At 52.4% G+C, this 19,344-nt stretch overlaps 1 protein-coding gene across 1 annotated transcript in view; it reads left to right on the forward strand.

Moving 5' to 3' along the window:
• Positions 1-18,621, forward strand: part of si:ch211-266k8.4 (TBC1 domain family member 10A) — a 75,441-nt gene extending 56,820 nt beyond the window's left edge. Inside the window, exons 14-15 of the mRNA XM_064313533.1 lie at positions 2,958-3,160; positions 17,751-18,621. Coding sequence (XP_064169603.1) covers positions 2,958-3,150 — 193 coding nt within the window. The 3' untranslated portion in view covers positions 3,151-3,160; positions 17,751-18,621. The remainder of the gene's footprint in view (positions 1-2,957; positions 3,161-17,750) is intronic.
• The last annotated feature ends 723 nt before the right edge of the window (positions 18,622-19,344 follow it).

Raw genomic sequence — 19,344 nt, forward strand, 5'->3', positions numbered from 1 at the left:
GCTGCGGTCATCGGACCTCAACCCAACAGAATATCTGTGGGAGCTGTTGAAGACTGAGAAGTCCAAACATCGGGTAACATCAACAGATCTCCTATGGGAAGTGTTGAGAGAGCTCTGGGATGAAATGGAAGATGAGGTGGTGCCAGAGTTGCTGGAATCCATGCCAAGCAGAGTGAAGGTGGCAGACACTTCCCAGCATACACATGCCAAAAAAGCGACATTCGCTCATATACAGATACACACGTGCACATGCACAAACTATTTTGTCACTGTTCTTTGCTACATAAGACACAAGCCCATTTATTTTTAATGGAGGGTTCATGCTCAGAAACATCGGATAGGTATGGAGGGAGGCACTTTAAGAACGTAACCCCAGCTCTGCCACGGCCTGAAAAAACAGTTCTGGGCGGACACTGGGGAGTGCCGAAATTTGGGCCGGCTCTCTATTCCTGGTGGCAGGCAGCCACGCTCTCATAAGACAAACATGTCTCACGTCTCTGCCCGGAGTCGGAAGCTCAGTCCGCGCAGTTTCGCTTGCAGGCGCCAGGCGGCCAAAAGCGCTCGAACGTCAGGCGGGGTCGCCCGGCGGGTTACGCTAACGCGGCGCGGGATCACGGGGAGCGAGGAGCCGAGCTGCCGCCTGGCTCGGTGGACGCGGGCCCTGCGCTTCTCAGCCAGGTGCTGATCTTCCACAGCCCAACAGGACAATCAATGACTGGCGCTGAAGGCGTGCACCACGGGCCTGATCATCGGCCCCATGCAATTTTACTGGGCTCTGAACCGCTAACTGCTGCGCTGAGTGAAGTACCGGAGTAGAAACGTGCCCACAGAGAGTCCTAGAAGACGTTGCGTGCTACGTGCGACGTTTTATTTGTTCCTGAAATTCCAGTTTTTTCGGTGCTGCAGGTGTTCCATAAACCATGCGCTCGGGGTCAGCTGGAGTTGTTTAACTTGAGGATTTGTTGCAGGCTTCTGATTGGGTAAAAGCGCTGCTGACACAGCAGAGCAGAGACAAGAGTGCTTACCCTTAGTACAGCAGAGGCAGCCAGGTGCAGAGGATGTGTCATGCGTGCGTGTGTGTGGGTGTGTGTTTGCGTGTTTGCGTGTTTCTGTGAGTGTATGTGTGTGTGAGTGTGTGTGTGTGAGAGTGTGTGTGTTTGCGTGTTTCTGTGTGTGTGTGAGTGTGTGTCTGTCTGTCTGTGTGTGTGTGTGTGTGTCTGTCTGTGTGTGTGCATGAGTGTTGTGTGTCTGCGTACATGTCTGTGGGCGTGTGTCTGTGTCTGTGCGTGTGTGTGCGAGTTTGTGTCTCTGGGCGTGTGTGTGTTTGTGTCTGCGTTTGTGTGCGTGCTTGCGTGTGCGAATTTGTGCCTGTGTGCGTGCACACATGCCGTGATTCACCGTCGCTATGCCAACTGCCTGCGCACCGGGCTGGATTGGACCCAGTGGCTGTGATTGGGGACAGTACGACTCTGCACATTTCGGTTTGTTCCCATTGTCTGGCCTCCAGCTGCTCATCCCTGCAGCGTGGACCAGCTGGGGCTCTTTTTAAAAAATGAAATTTAAAAGCAGAGCGGACGGTTTGCCCTCCTTTTGGATTTTTTAGTTCTGCTTTACTCATACAGGTAGAAGTCAGAGAGGGAAACAGACAGAGCCCTAAGGTTAGGGGTCGCGGCTCAGAGAGTGCGGTGGCGTCGGATCGATCGCGCGCCCAGCCGGCGGGGCTCGCTTGCGGCCTGAGGGTCGACTGCGGACTGCGGCCACGTGGGTGTCCCGCCAAGAGAGGGGCAGTTTGTCCCCACCGGCCAGATTCAGCAGTCAGAAACGGGGACTCCATCCGGCGGAGAAGGATGTACTTCGGTTTGCCGTACGGTTGGGCTGCCCAAACAGCCCTGCTCTTGGAGATGCTCCGCCCCGTAGGTTTTCGACTCAGCCCTGATTTGGCACACCCGACTGCGCTGGTTAGCAGCTCGATGGGGTCCCTGGCCGTTGAGTGAGATGTGCAGAAGTTCAGCCTCCACCGCTGGCTGTGATTCAATGGAGGGCAACAGAGTTAAACAGAGTAGGACAACGCTTGAACTGCCGAACAGTGAAATGAACAGCCCCCCCACCCCCCTCCCTGTGAGAGCTGGACAGTAGGTAGGGTGCAGCCCCCCCCCCCCTCCCCCTTGTGATAGCCAGGCGGTGGGCAGGGTCATACGCCCCCCCCCCGACGTGACAGTTGGACAGTAAGTAGGGTGCTGCCTGCCACCCACCCCAACCCCCCCCCACCCTGCCCTTGCGAGAGCCAGGCGGTGGGTAGGGTCATGTGGTCTGCAGGGCCCCTCCAACAGGCCTGGGGAGGGAAGCAGCTCCACAGTTTACCAGGCCAGCACTGCGGTGGCCCTCTGGCAGGGCTGGCTGGGCTCCACACCGGCAGATTACTTTCTCTCAGAGGGAGTGTGTCATACTTGGAGAGAGGAGACCGGGCTCTGTTTACCTGCTATGTCTCATCTCATCTCGTCTTTGTGTGTGTGTGTGTGTGTGATAGAGAGAGACAGTATGTGTGTGTATGAGTGCGAGTGGGAGAGAAAGTGTGTGTGTGTATGTGTGTGTGTGTGTTTGCATGCGAGCATGTGTGTGTAAGCACACGTGTGTGTGTGCGTGTGCGTATGCGAACATGTGTGTGTGCGTGTGTGTGTGGTGCGTTTAGCATACTGTTTAACCCCAGGTGAGACACTGCGTATGCACTCCCATTGAAATACAGATGTGGAAGTGTGTGCCATGCCTGCTGTATGAGGTAGCTACCTCTCTTATAGCATCAGCTCGTGAATGAGATTCCGAAAGCACTTCAGATTAGGGGTGCTGATCTAGGGTCAGTTTTGCCCTGTCCATGTCCCAACCACATCCATTACGAGCTCTGTGTCAGACTGATCCCAGGTCAGCCTCCTGCGTGACCGCGGGCTCTGATCTCTCCGCAGCCCGGAGCCGGCCCTGAGGAGGAGGAGCTCCGGCCCCGTGGGGCGGGTGGCGCGCCGCCGGAGCAGCTGCCACCCCCCGAGGGGGAGGTCCCTGCGCCTGCTCCGCCCCGCGGCCGGCACGGCCCCGCCCCCGAACCCCGGCACCCCGCCCCCCGACCCCGCCGACTCACCTGGAGCGTCGGCCTTCAGGTAAACTCCGACGCGTCGGCGACCGTCGATAACGCTTCGTTAACGGTTAGCCGATCGCTTTCAGCGACTCCGCCCCCTGGATTTCAAACAGCTAAACCGTGTCTCTGAATCTCTTCGCTTTTCTTCCGTCTTTTGTCTGAGGTTTGACAAATGAGCTTTCTCGCTTCAAAAAGGAAGTTAGTCATTTCCTTTTAATAAGGGCGGGTTTGATGGCGGGGTGATTAGTTTTTTCGGCTGGGAGAGTATCACGCTTTTGATGAAGTGAGGCTCGCTGCTTTTTAAGAGAATTATCACTGAGCGATCTGCGCTCTGCGCTTAATTGGTTTCTCCTCCATTATTAATCACGCTGGCGAAATACTGATCCCTTATATGGGAAGCGGAGTATAAAGGAAGCATCCTCTGCTCATTAGTCAGGAAATGCAATGAAGAGGTAAACAATATTCTGCTACAAATGTTGGAGCTTTCACATCGTTACATAATGCATAGATTCATTTCTTATTTCGCTTTGTCTTTAGTTTATATGAAGTTTTTTTTAGTTTTTATAGTTTTATAGTTTAGAGTGTTGGTTTGTTTATTTTTGTTTATCTCTGTGGAAAGATGTTTTATGTTTTGCTATTCTAAATGGGCAGCAGTGTCGCTGTGAAGGGAAATCGCTCCTCAGTGAGTCATCGCAGCGGAGCCGCTGCTCGCTGTAAAACGTTGTGTTTTACTGACGCGGCGTCGAGCTTCCGTCGGTCGAGCTGCGGTGCAGAGACGGCCGCTCCCGTCCGCCGCTCAGCCTGTGAAGTTCTCTGTCCCTGTCTGCGGCCTCGTCGGCTCGATCAGGGAGGCGATGCAGAGACTTCCGGAAGCTTCCAAAATGAGCCGACGTGATCTAAGGAACGAGACAAAGAGACTGGGGCAGTAGTGTAGTATAATGGCGAAGGAGTTGGTCTTGTAACCTAAAGGTCGCAGGTTCGATTCCCCGGTAGGACACTGCCGTTGTACCCTTGAGCAAGGTACTTAACCTGCATTGCTCCAGTATATATCCAGCTGTATAATTGAATACAATGTAAGTCGCTCTGGATAAGAGCCTCTGCTAAATGCCTGTAATGTAATGTAATGTTAACTCATCTGGAGTACTTGCTCTTGTCGGCTCTTCAGTTGTGGCCCTAACGAGTGGCCCTGGTCTCGGCCCCTCCCCCCCCGCGGGTCTCTTACTGAGGCTCCCGGCTGTCACTCGGGCGGCCGTCACAGGCTCCGCCCCTTTGCCGGGGTGCAGTGCTGCACTGCGGTTATGTCAGGGACCCGTCCTGGGCCCTGGGCCTCTCGAAAGGCAGGCCGCGGGCTGTGGAGCGTCGCAGGCCCTGCCCTCCAGCCCCTCCCTCCTGATTGGCCCCCTTAATGAAAGGCAGGGCAGCGGAATTCCTGCCTTAATTAGTGGCACCGCTCCTGCCTGCGCTTAGCAACCCAGAGTGACACATTCCGGGGAGATGAAACAGGGTAATTACTCTCTAAAGAGAGGCCTAATACTTCCTGACATGCAAGGGCACTTTGAGCGAGACAGCATTTCTGAAACCAACAAAGCGAAAGGGGTTTTTAATCTAAGGCAGCGTACACACGACTACAACTTACCTCACACACACCCACCTCAACACACACACACACTCACCTCACACACACACACACACACTCTCACACACACACACACACACACTCTCACCCTCACACACACACACACACACACACTCTCACCACTACACATACACACACACTCACCTCACACAACACACACCACACACTCACCACATACCACACACACACTCTCACCTCACCCACACTCTCTCCAAATACACCACTCTCACCCACGCCCTCATTGTTTTCACGACCTTTCGTCTCCGTGGCGCTTGGGGGTGGGGATGATCTCCAGAGGGAGGTAAAAATAGCCCAAATCCTGCCCGGCGGCACACTGCACCACCCGCGACCCGTCCGCCCGTCCCAGGCCGGAAAACCCAGAGGCGCGGAGCGGGGGGGGTGGGCGTGGCGGGCGAAACACGACAGCGGCCTTCAGTGAGCTCCCAAATGTCACGGCCACTCGTAAACACCTCCCCTTCCTGCCCGGCGGCGCTCTGCGTGTATTTATACTGCACCTCAACAACCCCACCCCCAAACCCCGCCCCCCCCCCCCGGCCGCTCTGCCGGACGCTCGCTCCGGCCCACGGGAAGCAGATGAGTCATCGCAGCTATGGAAACAAACGCCTCTCCGTAGCATTAGCCCGGGAACCACCAGGGGCTGCGGTCGGGGGGGTGTGGGGGTGGGTTGGTGCTGAGAAGGTCGTCCTGGCTCTGCCCCCACAGCAGCTCAAACTGAGGGGTTGAGGGTTCGAATCAGGCTGTCGAGAAGAGAAAAGGGTGTTGCCTGAACTCCGGTTATAAAATGTCCGGTTTTAGCGCTTTGAAGAACTGCAGGTTAGCGGGGACACGTGCCGATGCTACAAAGACTGATCGTCAGGGACGTTATTAAAAGTATTAGACTCCGTTACTTTTCGGGTTGCATTCACGCCTGTCAGCTTTCTCTCTCTCTCCGCAGTGCCCTGATCAGGCAGTCCCGTCGATTGCGCGTCATGTGATCGCTGTCGCGTCCAGCTAGGCGCGTGCAAAAATCGCCGAAAAACTTTGCAGCCGCGCGGGCGCCTGACTCCTGAATTTGAGATCAGCGGATCCGGTGGCGTTTCGCTCTGTCAGAAACACACGCCCTGGAGGCTGGAGCACTTGAATAAAAGTGGTAATGACTGATATAATGAGCCACTTAAGCCTCTCGGAGCTCATCCCTGCATTAAAGGGGCATTAGCCGTGGTGACTGATGGAGGTAAATATCTCTCCCGGTGTTGAGACACGCAAGAGCGAAACAGAACAACGGCTTCCTCGCAAACGAGCGTACAGCGGCTTGGCCTCGGATGCTCTGCGTGCTCCAAGAAGAGCATTCGGACTGCTGCTTCCAGCCTCTAACGACCAACACTCAGGGAGCCACAAAACACTCACTCTCCGTCCACTCAACCGCACTTTGGAAGCTATTTTTTTGACCAAATGCAGTTGTTTTTTTGTTTTTTTTTTTGCATTTAAAGTGTCCGTTAAACCCCAAGATACAGATGTGCGCTTTAGTTTTTCCACATGGCTCCTCTCCGGTCACAACAAGAAAACGAAATAATTTCCTTTTGATGTGACGTATGTCTAACGAATGGCGGGGAGCAGGATGCCTTTGCATCGCAATACATCGATTTAGCGGACCATCGTATCCAGAGTGACACATTTATGTGGGAGAGCATAAATGTTTTGACCCAATTTATTTTCTATTGGCAACCCACTAAATGGTTGCACCACAGACTGCTAAAGATTTAAATTCCATGTTACTTAAATAGAAGTGTCCCTAAATGACCAAGACGATTTTATGGATAGTAAAAAAAAAAAACTTAAGCTTAAATTATTCTTACTTGATATCTCAACTGAATAAAATAGGCTTAATATCAGATCTTTGGTACTTTTTGCATATATACGGTTTGGATTTCACAGCGTCTGTAGCGTACTGAATATACTGATATGAGTCAGTCGCCTTAACAGGTGGCTGTGTGAGAGATCGGCTGAGCACGTTCGATTCCTTTCCTTTTCATTTTCTGTTGGTTGAGGTGATTAAGTAGACTTCTCCTGAGACGTGAGAAGTCTGGTAAAAAAGCGGCCTGTCAGTTTTTAACGCCCCCATCCTTCAGTACCGCTTTGTCCCACCGCTGCAACGCACCCTCCGGGGTCCCTAAACGCCGGTCTTCCCAAAACTGAGCCGCGTGGGCGCGAGCCGATGCACGCTCAGGCGGACCAGGAGCTTCCCCCAAAAGTGCCTTCCTGGGTCAGGGGTGTTTTACAATATGACTCAGTAGACTATGTAACTCAGACTATGTAACTCGGGCTATATAACTCAGACTGTGTGACTCAGAAAGTGTAACTCAAACTATATGCTCAGTTTGTGTAACCCAGGAGAAAGCTTATTTTTTTAGGTAACAGTTGTACACTTTCAGGAAATGATTAACTTTTTTCAATGATCCCTAAAATATGACAAATTCTGACATGTGGTGGGCATAGTATAATTAGTTGACAAATGTTTGTGGAATATCCGGTACAGGAAAAAATGTTTTTGGTTCCAACTACAATTTTTTGTTTTTTTTTATTGAAGCTGAATGAATTCACGGAAAACCATATTTTCATTTGGGATTAGGATAATGTCGGTAAATGTAAGAGACGGTAGCTAGAGGAAAACAAACACAGCGAGTATGTTTACATTGTTTCTTTGCGTGTGTTTGGTGTGTACAGCTCGAATTAAAGCGGCAGGGGAATTTCTGTGACTCAGCTTTACCGTGACTCTGTTTTCGAATAAATGGACGAGTTTGTTTTGGTCTAACCGCGACGACATGTCAACAGATGTTGATTCCTCGGCCCCGCCGCTTGTTTACGCCTAGATGTAGCCCGCGCTTCCTCCAGCTCATGCGTGAAGCGATTAGTTACGGCGTCCTGCGGTCGGCGCGGTTGGTTACGCAAGGTCGTACACGACTGAACGCGTTTGTTTTTTTTTTTTGCGCCTGTTGTGTGTGTGGTCTTTTGTTTATCGTTCGCGTTCGCTCAGCTCCACAGCCCCTCTCTCCCGCTACGCGCGTCCGAGCGCAGCATCGCGCGGTCAGACGAGGAAACAAGGATTTATTTTTATTTCGTCTGTCTAGATTCTGGAGCCGAGCGGTTTGGTCAGGTCTGGTCCGCTACCCACTTCCTGTAAGGGGGCGGTTGGGGGGGGGGAGGATGCTGTTTGCGTGCGTTTTTCCCGCCGCCTCCCAGCCCAAGCACGCGGTGTATTCATCGCAGTTCCGCTGGGTTCGAACCCGAGGCCGACCCTCGGAGGCCGGTGAAGCTCTCCGTGACAGAGGCCTCTGCGTTCGAGACGCGACGAGCGCCCTCACGGGCTCCTGCCGCTCGCTGCGCGGTTTCCCCCGACGACCACGTTTCTCCTCGGGGGGCAGAGGCTGTGTCGTAATTCTAACGCGTGCGCCCCGTAAACCACGCGCCCCCCTGGTTTTCCCTCTTTGACCCCCGAGGTCCTCTGCGAGGCGGAGGACGCGATGCGGGACCGCACGGCGCACGCGACCGTAGCCGGTCGAAGGCGGGGCCTGTGTGAGCGCGTGCGGGGATGAGCGTGTGTTTTACGTTCCTACGCTGCCCTGACGCTGCTGCCCGTACGGCTCAGAATGACTCTGAGATAAGTAGCGAGAGTCCCCGCCCCCCCGTCCCTGGCCCCGCCCCCGTCCTGCCCCCTGGAACCTGTGCTGAAATGCAGAGCGGGTTGTTATGGAGTGACAGCGCGGAGGCCTGGGGCCCTCAGAGAGACAAAGGCCCCAGGGACCCAGCACTGCCGGACCCCCCCCCCCCCCCCGCCACAGGGCCACCCCTCTGGAGAGCAGAGTCAGGGGGGTCCGGCCTCTCTGAGTGTGCGGTCACCCTCCCGCCATTACGCGAGCGTTACCTCCACGAAGGGTCGCCGTGGAGATCAAAGGGCCGGGGCAGTACATCGCGCCTGACCCCCGCTTCTCAGATTTACGCTCCCTCAACCCTAACCCTAACCCTCAAAGCCTCCCCGACAATGCCCTGCCCTTTCATTGAGCTCGGCTTGACCTGTGTGTGTGTGTGCGTGTGTGTGTGTGTGCGTGTGTGCGTACATGTGTGTGTGCGTGTGTGCGTGCGCGTGTGTGTGCGTGTGTGTGTGCGTACATGCATGTGTGTGTGTGTGTGCATGGCTGTGTCTGTGTGTGTGTGTGTGTGTGTGTGTGTGTGCGTGCGTGCGTGCATGTGTGTGTGTGTGTGTGTGTGTGTGCATGGCTGTGTCTGTGTGCGTGTGTGAATGCGAGAGTGTGTGCGTGTGGGGGCGTGTGTGTGTGTGCGCGCGTGCATGCACATTTCTGTGTCAGCATGTATGTGTGCACACACGTGGAGTTGGTTGTGTGTGTGCGTGCGTTTCTGTGCATGTGTTTGCGTGATCATGTACGTGTGTGCGATCCATGTGTGTGAGTGTGGTCGCGCATGCGTGTGTGCGTGATTATATACGCGTGTGTGTGTGCACATGTGTGTGTGTGTGTGTGTGCGTGTGCACGTGTGTGTTTGTGTGATTATATACGCGCGTGTGTGTGTGCACGTGTGTGTGTGTGTGTGTGTGTGTGTGTGTGTGTGTGTGTGTGTGTGTGTGTGTGCGCGCATGTGTGTTTGTGTGATTATATACGCGTGTGTGTGTGTGTGTGTGTGTGTGTGTGTGTGTGTGTGCGCACATCTGTGCGAGCGGGGGGCGGGGAGGGCAGGCAGGATGGCGAGGTTATCGCTCCAGCGGCCCCGGGCTCTCCTCTGTGGGGAAGAGTCTTCGCAGCTCCACCGTCTCTGCATCTGGGGGCAGCTGCGAGTCATGCTAACGGTCGACCCAGATGTCTTCTCTGGGGGGGTTTCGCTCTGACCGGGCAATAAAGGGTTAATTTCCTTAATCGGTTCATTTTTATTTTATTTTATTTTTTTTGCACTTTGTGCTCCCTCAACTCGCAGGGACAACACTGAGTGTTTTATGGTAAATCTCCTGATCTTTGACCATTCAGCCATGCAGAATCCTTAGTCTCTGTGCTTGTGGACCGCCCTCTCAGTTCACACCACAAATTACCCGTCAGGTTTCAATCTTGGAGACCGAGGTGGCCATTACATTGCAGTCATTCTGTGGCCAGTTAGTTGTTTTCTGGTAGATTTTTGAGGAATGGTTTGGATCATTGTCTTACGGAAAGGTCTATTTTTGGATCTTCCTTAGATGTATATTTCAGGCTTTCCTTAAGCATGTATTTCAGATCTATCTCAGGTATGCATTTCAACACTGTGCACAGCTGTGTGTACACAGCTGCATGTACAGTCTATGCATTTTGGCCCAACTGTCAAATGTTTACTGATTTATGATGGAAATGTACTTGGTTAGAGATCATTTTTTAGTTGAATCCAGGGCATGCTTCACTTTTTCCAAAGTAAAACCATCTTATGCCTTTGTTCCCAAAAGCACAGAACATTAAATATTGCTATAAAGGGTAGGTGCTCTGTAAATGCACCTAATTTCCCTGTGTATGCCGGCTAGGGCACTCTGTTAAGGTGTAAGGTTTTCCTGCTGCATCTAAGAGATGCGTCCAGTTCCTGCTCTCCAGTCTCTGTGGAGAATCTCCCCCCCCGCAGACCCACACGGGAAGGGGTCCGAATGCAGAGCTTTGGATCCGCTCCCTTCATATTAGGTACCTGCTGGACTCCCCCAAAACTAGGTACGTGGTGGCTTCCCCCAAAACTAGGTACGTGGTGGCTTCCCCCAAAACTAGGTACGTGGTGGCTTCCCCCAAAACTAGGTACGTGGTGGCTTCCCCCAAAACTAGGTACGTGGTGGGCTCCACCAAAAAAGTATATAGTTGACTCGCCCAAAACTAGGCACATGGTGGACTCCCCTAAAACTAGGTGCATGTTGGGCTCCCCCAAAACTAGGTGCATGGTGGACTCCCCCACAACTAGGTGCATGGTGGACTCCCCCAAAAAGGTATATGGTGGACTCTCTAAAAACTAGGTACATGGTGGGCTCCTAAATGCCAGGTACCTTATTAGCTACTGGGTACCTGGTGGGCTCCCTGGAGCCCTGGGGGAGTGTGAGCCGGGTACCCTCGCGCCCCTCTGAGGGGATGGGGAGGGTGAGCGGCGCCGTTGGGCGGCGGGGGAGCGCGGCGTGCGCTGCGAACGCGGGCGCCATGTGGAGCTCGTTTTCCGCTCGGGTTCACCTTCTCCCGAGCGCAGCTGAGGGACTTCCTGCGCTTACATAACAGGAAGAGGAACTAAAATTACCGCACCGTCGAGCGCTCGCGCCCGACGCGCGAGAGCGTGGCGGCCAGTCATCGGGCAGATTCAGTAAGGACCGCCCTGTAGCGCACAGGTGTGCCCCGTTTCGAAATAATTGGGCACGCGGCGTGAGTAAACGTACACACGTACAAAGGCAGCCACGTGACGGCATTCGGAGCCAGCCGACGGTCTTACTGGATGCATCGGGAGCAGAATAATTTCAGCGGTCCCGCTGTGTGAAACTGCCTCTGTTTGTTTATGATTCTGCGGCTGAACTGCTGGCACCACTGCGGTTGAATTTATTGTTCTTATTTCCCATTTTTGCCACAACTCTATTTCCTGAAAAGGTCATTGTCAAAGTTATGTTCTCGTTTCCTAGCAATACATTTTTTTTTCTCTTAAAAAAATGCAGAAATTATTTGAGCTCCTGTTTTTGGTAGTCATTACACCCTCCTCCTGCGAAAATATAAACCTTTAGTCTCATACAGGTTTTTATGAGATTGGTGAACATATTGTGAGGTGATATTTGACCATTCCTCTATAGAATCTTTCAAGATCCTTCACAATCCTTCAGTCTGAGGCTGCCCTCTTCTACACAAACCACAAAGTTTTGAGCTGTTCAAGTCTGGAGCCTGAGATAGCCACTGAAAAACAATAATTTGTGGTCAGTTAAGTATTCCTGGTTGATTCTGAGATATCTTTGGATCATTGTCCTGTGGAAAGATTCATTTTGTGGCCAAAAGTGAGCCTCCAGGGAAAAACCCTGTTTTTCAGCCAAATATCTTGGTACTTTCTGGAGGTCATGACTGCATTGACCTTAACTGCAGTCCCAGGAACCATAGATATGAAACAGCCCCATAGCATCGAAGATCTAGCACCATATTTTACTATCGGTATGGGGTCCTTTTCAACATAATCGTCCATCCATCTGATGCCAAACCCCACCACTGGAATTTCTGGCTCAAAAACTCAGTTTTGGTCTCATCTCACCAGGACATTTGATTCCAATCAAAAGGTCAGATATCTCAGGCTTCACACTTGAACTTTCTGGTTTTAATTGACAATGGCCTCCTCGATCGCAGACCAAGGAATCTGAAGGGTTTTGAAAGATTCTTGTGTGGAAGGATAGTCAAAGATTATCTCCAATAGACTGACCCGTACATAAAGCCATCCGGTCGAGAGTTTGATTCCCTTTCTGTACCGTGAAAAAATAACTGAGAAGAGCAGGCAGAAACCCAAGGGAAGACCTCTTTGTGGTGTTATCCTTGTGTAGAGAGGGTGCACATACAACAGGGAACATGGGTCCAAATCATTTTGGAAAATCTTTTTGGGAAATAAAATTATTTCTTGCTATAAAGTTATAGTATATTTTTGAAGTAGAAAAAATATAACTGTCCATTTTTTGAATATAGCTCATCACCTGTGTTGCCTGTTTTTTGAAGCCTCTGTTGTCATTTTTTTCAAGGGTACCAATTATTTTCAAGGCCAGTTTGGCCCTTTATGTTTTCTACTTATTTTCATTTCTAATAGTTTTGAATGGCTTGTCTGACAACTGCAGCGGGGAGAAACGTAATATTTTCCAGCCTGTTCGTCGTTCAAAAAACAACGGCGGGAAAGCAAACGTTTCCCCTCCGGCGCACCTCTTTGGCGGCCCCGCCCACGCGTTTGCTGAACAGCCCAATCACATCGTCCGGCCTGTCGAAGGGACCCCCCAGCATTGTGTCAATACGAGCTCTTGCGTCACTGTGAGACGCAGCCGCTTGTGAACGAAGCGGCGGTTACGTCACCCCGCCCTCGCGGCGTCTACGTTGGCGCTGCCCGGGTCGTAAATATCGGGGCTGTTTTGGGCAGCGTGCTCGCAGGGGGGAGCTGTTAGCCATCTTAGCTAGCAGCGGAGGTGTCTGAAGCCTCTTGCTCTTTGGCACTGAGCACTAGCTGTCTGGTAAGCTGCCCGTAGGTTGTTTTGGCCCGCCGATGCTTAGAGTCTGAGCTCTGCTGTTTTGGCGGGTGTGGGGTTGGGTGTGTGGGGGAGTCCCTGTTAGTCATAGGCTCTGGGGGGTGAAATGTCACCCCTCTCTGCTTTTCTGCTTTCCCCCCCCCGCTGCGTTTGGATTATGTACATCTTTGTCCGGCCCGAAAGCAGGAATAATACCACTCTTCGCTCCTGTGCGGTAATGCGATCCCCAGCCGTGGAGGCGGGCGGCTGAAAGCCGTTACGATGCCAGGCCCTTCATCGTGACTGCGCGCAGTCAGTGTGGGGTAAAGAAAAAAAACCAGCTGCTTTTCGCAAAGCTTTTCACGTATGAAAGGGTGAATTTTGCTTCACAAAAGAATTACTGTTGTGCTTTCAGCCCTCGTCTGCTTTACCTGATGCTGACGGCCGAGGGATATTATCTCCACCGCAGAGCCCTTCGGAGTTTATTGTACGCGACGGAGAGTCTTGAACCGCAAGCGATTCATGCCGCTTAAAAATAAGCCGGATAATTGCGCGAAAGGGCTGAGCGCGCAGCGATCTGCGGAACGGCGAGGCGCGCTCGTCTAAACCGACTGCGTTCGCCGAGGAGTTTCCCAGGGCGATTATCGGAAGTGAGGGAGCGGGAGGCGCCAGCTACGGCGGTGTGCGGTGGCTCCAGACGGGGGTGGGTGGGGTAAGGGGGGGGGGGGGTTTCAGGCTCTGTGCCCTGCGGCCTCCCCCGCTTCGTTCCCACCCGTCCGTTCCCATTACCGCCAGGGCAGGGCAGCGGGTGTTCCGCCGTAACCCGTCCCCCTTGACCACGGGCTGCAACGTCTGTTCCGCTTCCGCCCACCGGAACGGCAGCGCCGATGCTATCTCGGGTTTTTATTTCAAACTGGGCTACTGGATGTTGGGGCTCCTAGAACATGCGTTCTGGAACTCAAATCCTCACCATATTACATCATCAAACATTAAAGGAGTGGCACAGTTTAACACCGGGGCGGCAGTGTAGTATAATGGCGAAGGAGTTGGGCTTGTAACCTAAAGGTCACAGGTTCGATTCCACAGTAGGACACTGCCGCTGTACCCTTGAGCAAGGTACTTAACCTGCATTGCTTCTGTATATATCCAGCTGTATAAATGGATACAATGTAAAAATGCTATGTAAAGAAAAGGTTGCTCTGGATAAGAGTGTCTGCTAAATGCCTGTAGTGTAATGTTTTCTACAGCGTCACTAGGCAGGAAGGGCCTTCTGTCAGCAGATGGTTCCCCGGCCTCATTGTGTAATGGAAATTCCTGGGCCCGGTCAGGCACCTGCTATCTGGCTGTTTTGAAAAGCTCAGCGGTTTAGACCCTCCCAATTGATAGACAACATTGTGGCAGTGAGACTGGGTATTCCAAACTAGGGAACAAAGAAAAGCGGATGTAAAAACAGCGCTGCAAAAACAGTTTTTCTCATCCAAGTCATTTCGTTGAGTGAGGGCAGTGATCAAAAACAAGGGATGCTAGAGTTTCGGGAGGTCCAGTGGAACGGTCAAGGTGACTCAAATTCAAATCCTCCAGCATTCATTGGAAAGTCAAGGGCAGGGATGCTGGGATAATGAGTCTTAAAGGTTCTGTAGCTGTCAAAAAGTATTAGGTCTTTTGTGATGTCATTTCCTTTCTGGCTGCAGGACAGTCTATTTTATTCCGAGGCGGGGGGTTTGGTGGCGGTTTGGGGGGGGGGGGGGTGAACATCTCGCTTCAGGTCGGCCGTCCCCGCTGCCAGGGCCTCGTCGTGTGGTGCACCTGCCTCACCCCGAATGCCCCCAACCCCCCCCACCCTGTTTTATCACCTCGTAGCGCCAGCGCTAATCCGCCGTGGCGAAAGTCTTCAGGGTAATCTCTCTTACACAAACGGGCCCCGGAACAATGGCGGTCGGATGCGCGGCAGCTGTCGCGCTCGACGCAGACTAAACATCAAACCTGCAATAAAAATAGAGTGGGGGGGTGGGTGGGGGTGAACAGGCTTTTTCTTCTGCTAGGCCCCAAGTATTCATGAGATGCTGAGAAAGCCATAACTCAAGTACGGGGGTGGAGGGAGTGGGGGGGTGGCGGACCATGAAAAAGACAGGCTGGCATTTATGGTTTATCTCCAAGAGGCCCCTGTTTGGAGCAGATGGCAGTTGGTCTTTTTAGCCCACGTTACCGCAGTCTGGTGTTATTCCGGTTAGCAGACAGGTTCTGGTCGTTGCAGTTCAATAATTGAATACATCGTGGTATACATAACATAACATAACATAATGACGAGAACAGGCCGTTCAGCCCAACGATGCTCGCCATTTTCCTAACTAAATACGGTGCACTGTAAGTACAGAGTGATCTACCTTTAAAGCTGTCGTTGTAAGTGGCGCGATAATAAGAAAAGAAGTAAGACGTTGCGGGTTTTAGTCGATGCGAGACGGGGAGAATACCAGTCGGAAGCTGAATTTCCCGAAGAGCGACGGTTCGAGCACCAGGCCGCTCAGTCGTCCGTCTTCCGACGATCCTGATGATTTTTCCCAGGAACCCCCACGCCGTTCCAAACCCTCGCAGGTGTAAACCTAGCCCCATATTTTCAACCGCCCTGGAGGTTGTTGGTGGTGGGAGCCGAAAGACAGCGTTTAAAACCATAAAAAAGCCGTACTGGGCACAGCTCCCAGCAGCACTGCAGTACTACAAAAAAAGAGAAGAAATTGAATAGAGAGGGGAGAAGTTTACAGACGCTGTTGGTCTGTCCTGTGATCCGGCCTGGTCAACGTGCTCCCTGTTCAGTCGCCCGCGACGCCCTTTTGTGCTTTTAGGCCGAAGTGCTTTTAGGGCCTGAGGGGAGGAGGAGGAGGCTCTCTAAGACGCTGTGCGCTCTCGGCCCAGCGTAGCTGCTGCAGCGCGTCCGCGCAGCCCGGCCTTCTAATTCCAGCCCGAACAGACGCTGGAGCCCTTTTTTTATCTATCTGTTTACGTTTTTCCGCTTGTTAGCCACGTAGCGCTCGCGCCGCGAAGCCCTTTGTTTCCCCGCTCCGCCGTACCAGAGGAAGCCGCCAGGGAACGGCGGCACGCGGGAAAAAAAGTTTGGTCGCAAAAACCGGCAAGCGACGTGAGCTAAGCGCAGAGACTCTGCCACTCCTGTGAAAAGAACGCAGCGTGTGATTAGGGATGCCTCTTTTCACTTTGAACTGATCGGTGCGCGCTGATAGCGTTGATAAGAGCGTCTGCTAAATGCCTGTAATGCAATAACTGCCGATGTCGAGCAGCGAGACAAAAGGGCGATTGCTGGGCAGCGCAGATTTGTGTTCTCGGAACTATGCGCGGCACTTGTTTTTGGAACAACTGTTCCCTATGCTCACAACGTGAGGCTAACAGAAAGATTAGCCCATAATTTTGGGGCTTCTACCTGTTCCATCCAACTTAATACTTTCCAATAAGAGGACACGCCTCACCTGGTTAACAGAAACACTTGAAATAGCCTTGGAAGCACGACCTGGTTTCCCTCTTATATTAACCACAATCAAGTAGAATGATACATTTAAATAATTCATTTAATGAAGCCTTCTGGCATTATGAACTGAAATTGTTCCAGTTCAGTTCTGTTTCAGTTGGTAAATATTGCATTGTGAATAACACTTGGTGTTTGTGGTCACGTACACGAACACGGACTAATGAAGAAACCAATAGTCTTCTGTCTGAGACCTGAGAACTCCCTTTAAAAGAAAATGACCGTGGCGTTTATTTTATGAGCGATGTATTCTGTGTGTCTTGCGTTTTACGACTACGCTCAGTCTGAATTCATACTGTACACGAGTGAGAGGCTGTGATGGACAGGTGTGTGGTGCTGGCCGTAGGGGTGGCCAGCTCTCTTTCGAGCCGAAAAACGAATCCCCCCCCCCCCCCCCCGTGTGGGATGTGTCTCTCATGTGTATAAACCCCTCACTGTACTGAACTTTTTGTGTTTTTCCCGATAGCACTGACTTTGTTTACTCGCGCTCTCGTATTCATCTCGACATCCACCCGGATTTTCAAGTTTCACAGCTATGACAGTCGTGTCGTTAAAAAGGTCGTAAATGCCTTTCTCCGATAAGTTCATGACTAAGTTTCGAATAAACCAGTATCCCAGTGTTGAGTGGCCTGTGGAACACACTAGCTCTTCATGTACTCAATTCAGTGCCAATGTTATTCACACGTGTTCCAGAACTCACATGTATTCCGTGCAACTGGTAAGTTAATTCACACGCATATCATGTCTTACCGCTCTCAAACCGCAAATTATAAACTGCACATCTTAAGCTGCGAGATGCTCTTTATCGCTGTGTATTTATTGGAATAATAACGTGTTTGGAATATGACTTTAACCTTGATAAAGCCCGTAATCCTGTATATCCTGTGCATGTAAATGGAGTAATTGAAAATGACGTTTAGAATGCGTTGAGCCCTCCCTGTCGAAACAACGGCACCCGCCGCCGACTCGAGGACGGCGTGTAGCGCAGTGGGTAAGGAACTGGGCTTGTAACCGAAAGGTCGCAGGTTCGATTCCCGGGTAAGGACACTGCCGTTGTACCCTTACAAGGTCTACCTCATTGCTTCATATTCCACTTTAAATGGATACTGTAAGCTGTGTAAAAGTGGAAAGTCGCTCTGGTAGACGCTGCTAAAGCCTGTAGTGTAGACTCGTCCGACCCCCACACTGAACGCCACCCTGCCCCGCTGCTCTAATCCTTCTTCTTTGGGTAAAGGACGCGCCGCCGCCGACGACGTCCCCGAGAGCGTGCGAGAGTCGCAGCTCATCTGAGAGCGCGGGGGAGCGCTCCGTCTGCAGGACCGCCCCCTCTCCCTCTCCCTCCGCTCGCCGACCCGGACAGACGACCCCCCAGCCGCGCAGCTGACGCTGCGTAAACATCGCGTCGGTGTCGCACCGCGCGCTACGCCACGCGCGACACCGTAGCTCACGTCAGATCTGCGTGTTTGAGAGTCTCTCTCTTACACACAGAGAGGGGCTTGACCGTGATTCCTGTACTCGTTTTATTACTGTAATTATCCATTGGTATGCTCTCGGCGACCGCGCTGGCGGTTAGCGTGTTCTATAAAACGAAGTGGCCTGGTTTCCATCCAGCTCTCCGAGGCGGAGTTGACGAGCGCACGGCTCCACGTACGCTACACGCGACCGTCACGGGGGGAAGTAATTGGGCGCCATTAAATTTAGCGTAATTGCAGCCTAATCGAGCGTAAAGCCTGAGGTGTGGCGTCTCCGTAAACTGTGTGTTATCATTAGTGTGTCAAGTAGGCCCTTCCACTGCTCAAGGCACTTTTTTACAAAGATATGCAGGATTTATGTGCTCTTCTTTTACGCACTTCCTTATTGCACTGAAACTTCGTTCTGAAGCTGCACACACCGTTTGGGAATGGAAAAACAGGCTATTATGGGATAGCTTTTGTGTGGCCATTGTTTTTATCTCAACGTTTGTTCATTTTAAATTGTGTTTTGTATGACTTTTGTCGCCGTAGTCGTGCAAATGTCTGTTTTTAATCTTCTTTGGTAAGTTGGTAAAATAATCTTCTTATTTTATAATTGGTTTGGAATAATAAATAATAAAATATTTACACGTTTCCGAATGGTCACTCCTTATTAATTCGCAGGGACCTCTTTGGACCTGTGGGCAGCCATTTTGAAAGGTGTCCGGAGAGACGCATCTGGTGCCTTATCAGATTTGTTCTTCTCCGCGAACCCTGAATTCCTTCCTGTTGTTCTGTCAGCCCGTCGGAAAAGAAACGGCGTTCGGGGCGGAGCGTTTGACCGGAGGCGGCGCCAGGTATCTGTGGAACGCCCGCTCCCGTGTCAGCGCGCCGTTCGCCCGAGCGAGGAATCCGGCACGCTGTTTTCATACGATGACAGATGGGGGGGGGGGCAGAGGCTTTTTAATCGTGCGCCCCGGCCCTGGTGTTTGTCTGCTGAGATCCTGACGGAGAGTGGGGGGGGGCCCGTCTCCCGTGCCTTGTACCGAGGGGTCCCGGGGCTCGTTTTGGGGGGTGCTGTTTGACGGGGAGGTCCAGGCAGCGAGGGACCTCCTTCATGCATCACCGGGCGCCAGGACAAAAACAGTCTTGTTTTTGAGGGCCCCGGATGGGCGACGGCTCACGGGCCCACCACGGGGGGGGGGGGGGAGCGCCGGGGCGCGCCGGGGCTCGTGCTGCGAGACGGGCCGGCCAGACGGAACGGCCTTCTGGGAAATCCCCTCACGCCCCATTACGAACGATCGCCATGGGAACGCTCCGCCGTTCTCGAACGTGAGCTTTTTTTTTTTTTTAATGAGATTTACCGCGCGGACTTTG

This window comes from Anguilla rostrata, chromosome 16, assembly GCF_018555375.3.
Source record: "Anguilla rostrata isolate EN2019 chromosome 16, ASM1855537v3, whole genome shotgun sequence".
Lineage (NCBI taxonomy): Eukaryota > Metazoa > Chordata > Actinopteri > Anguilliformes > Anguillidae > Anguilla > Anguilla rostrata.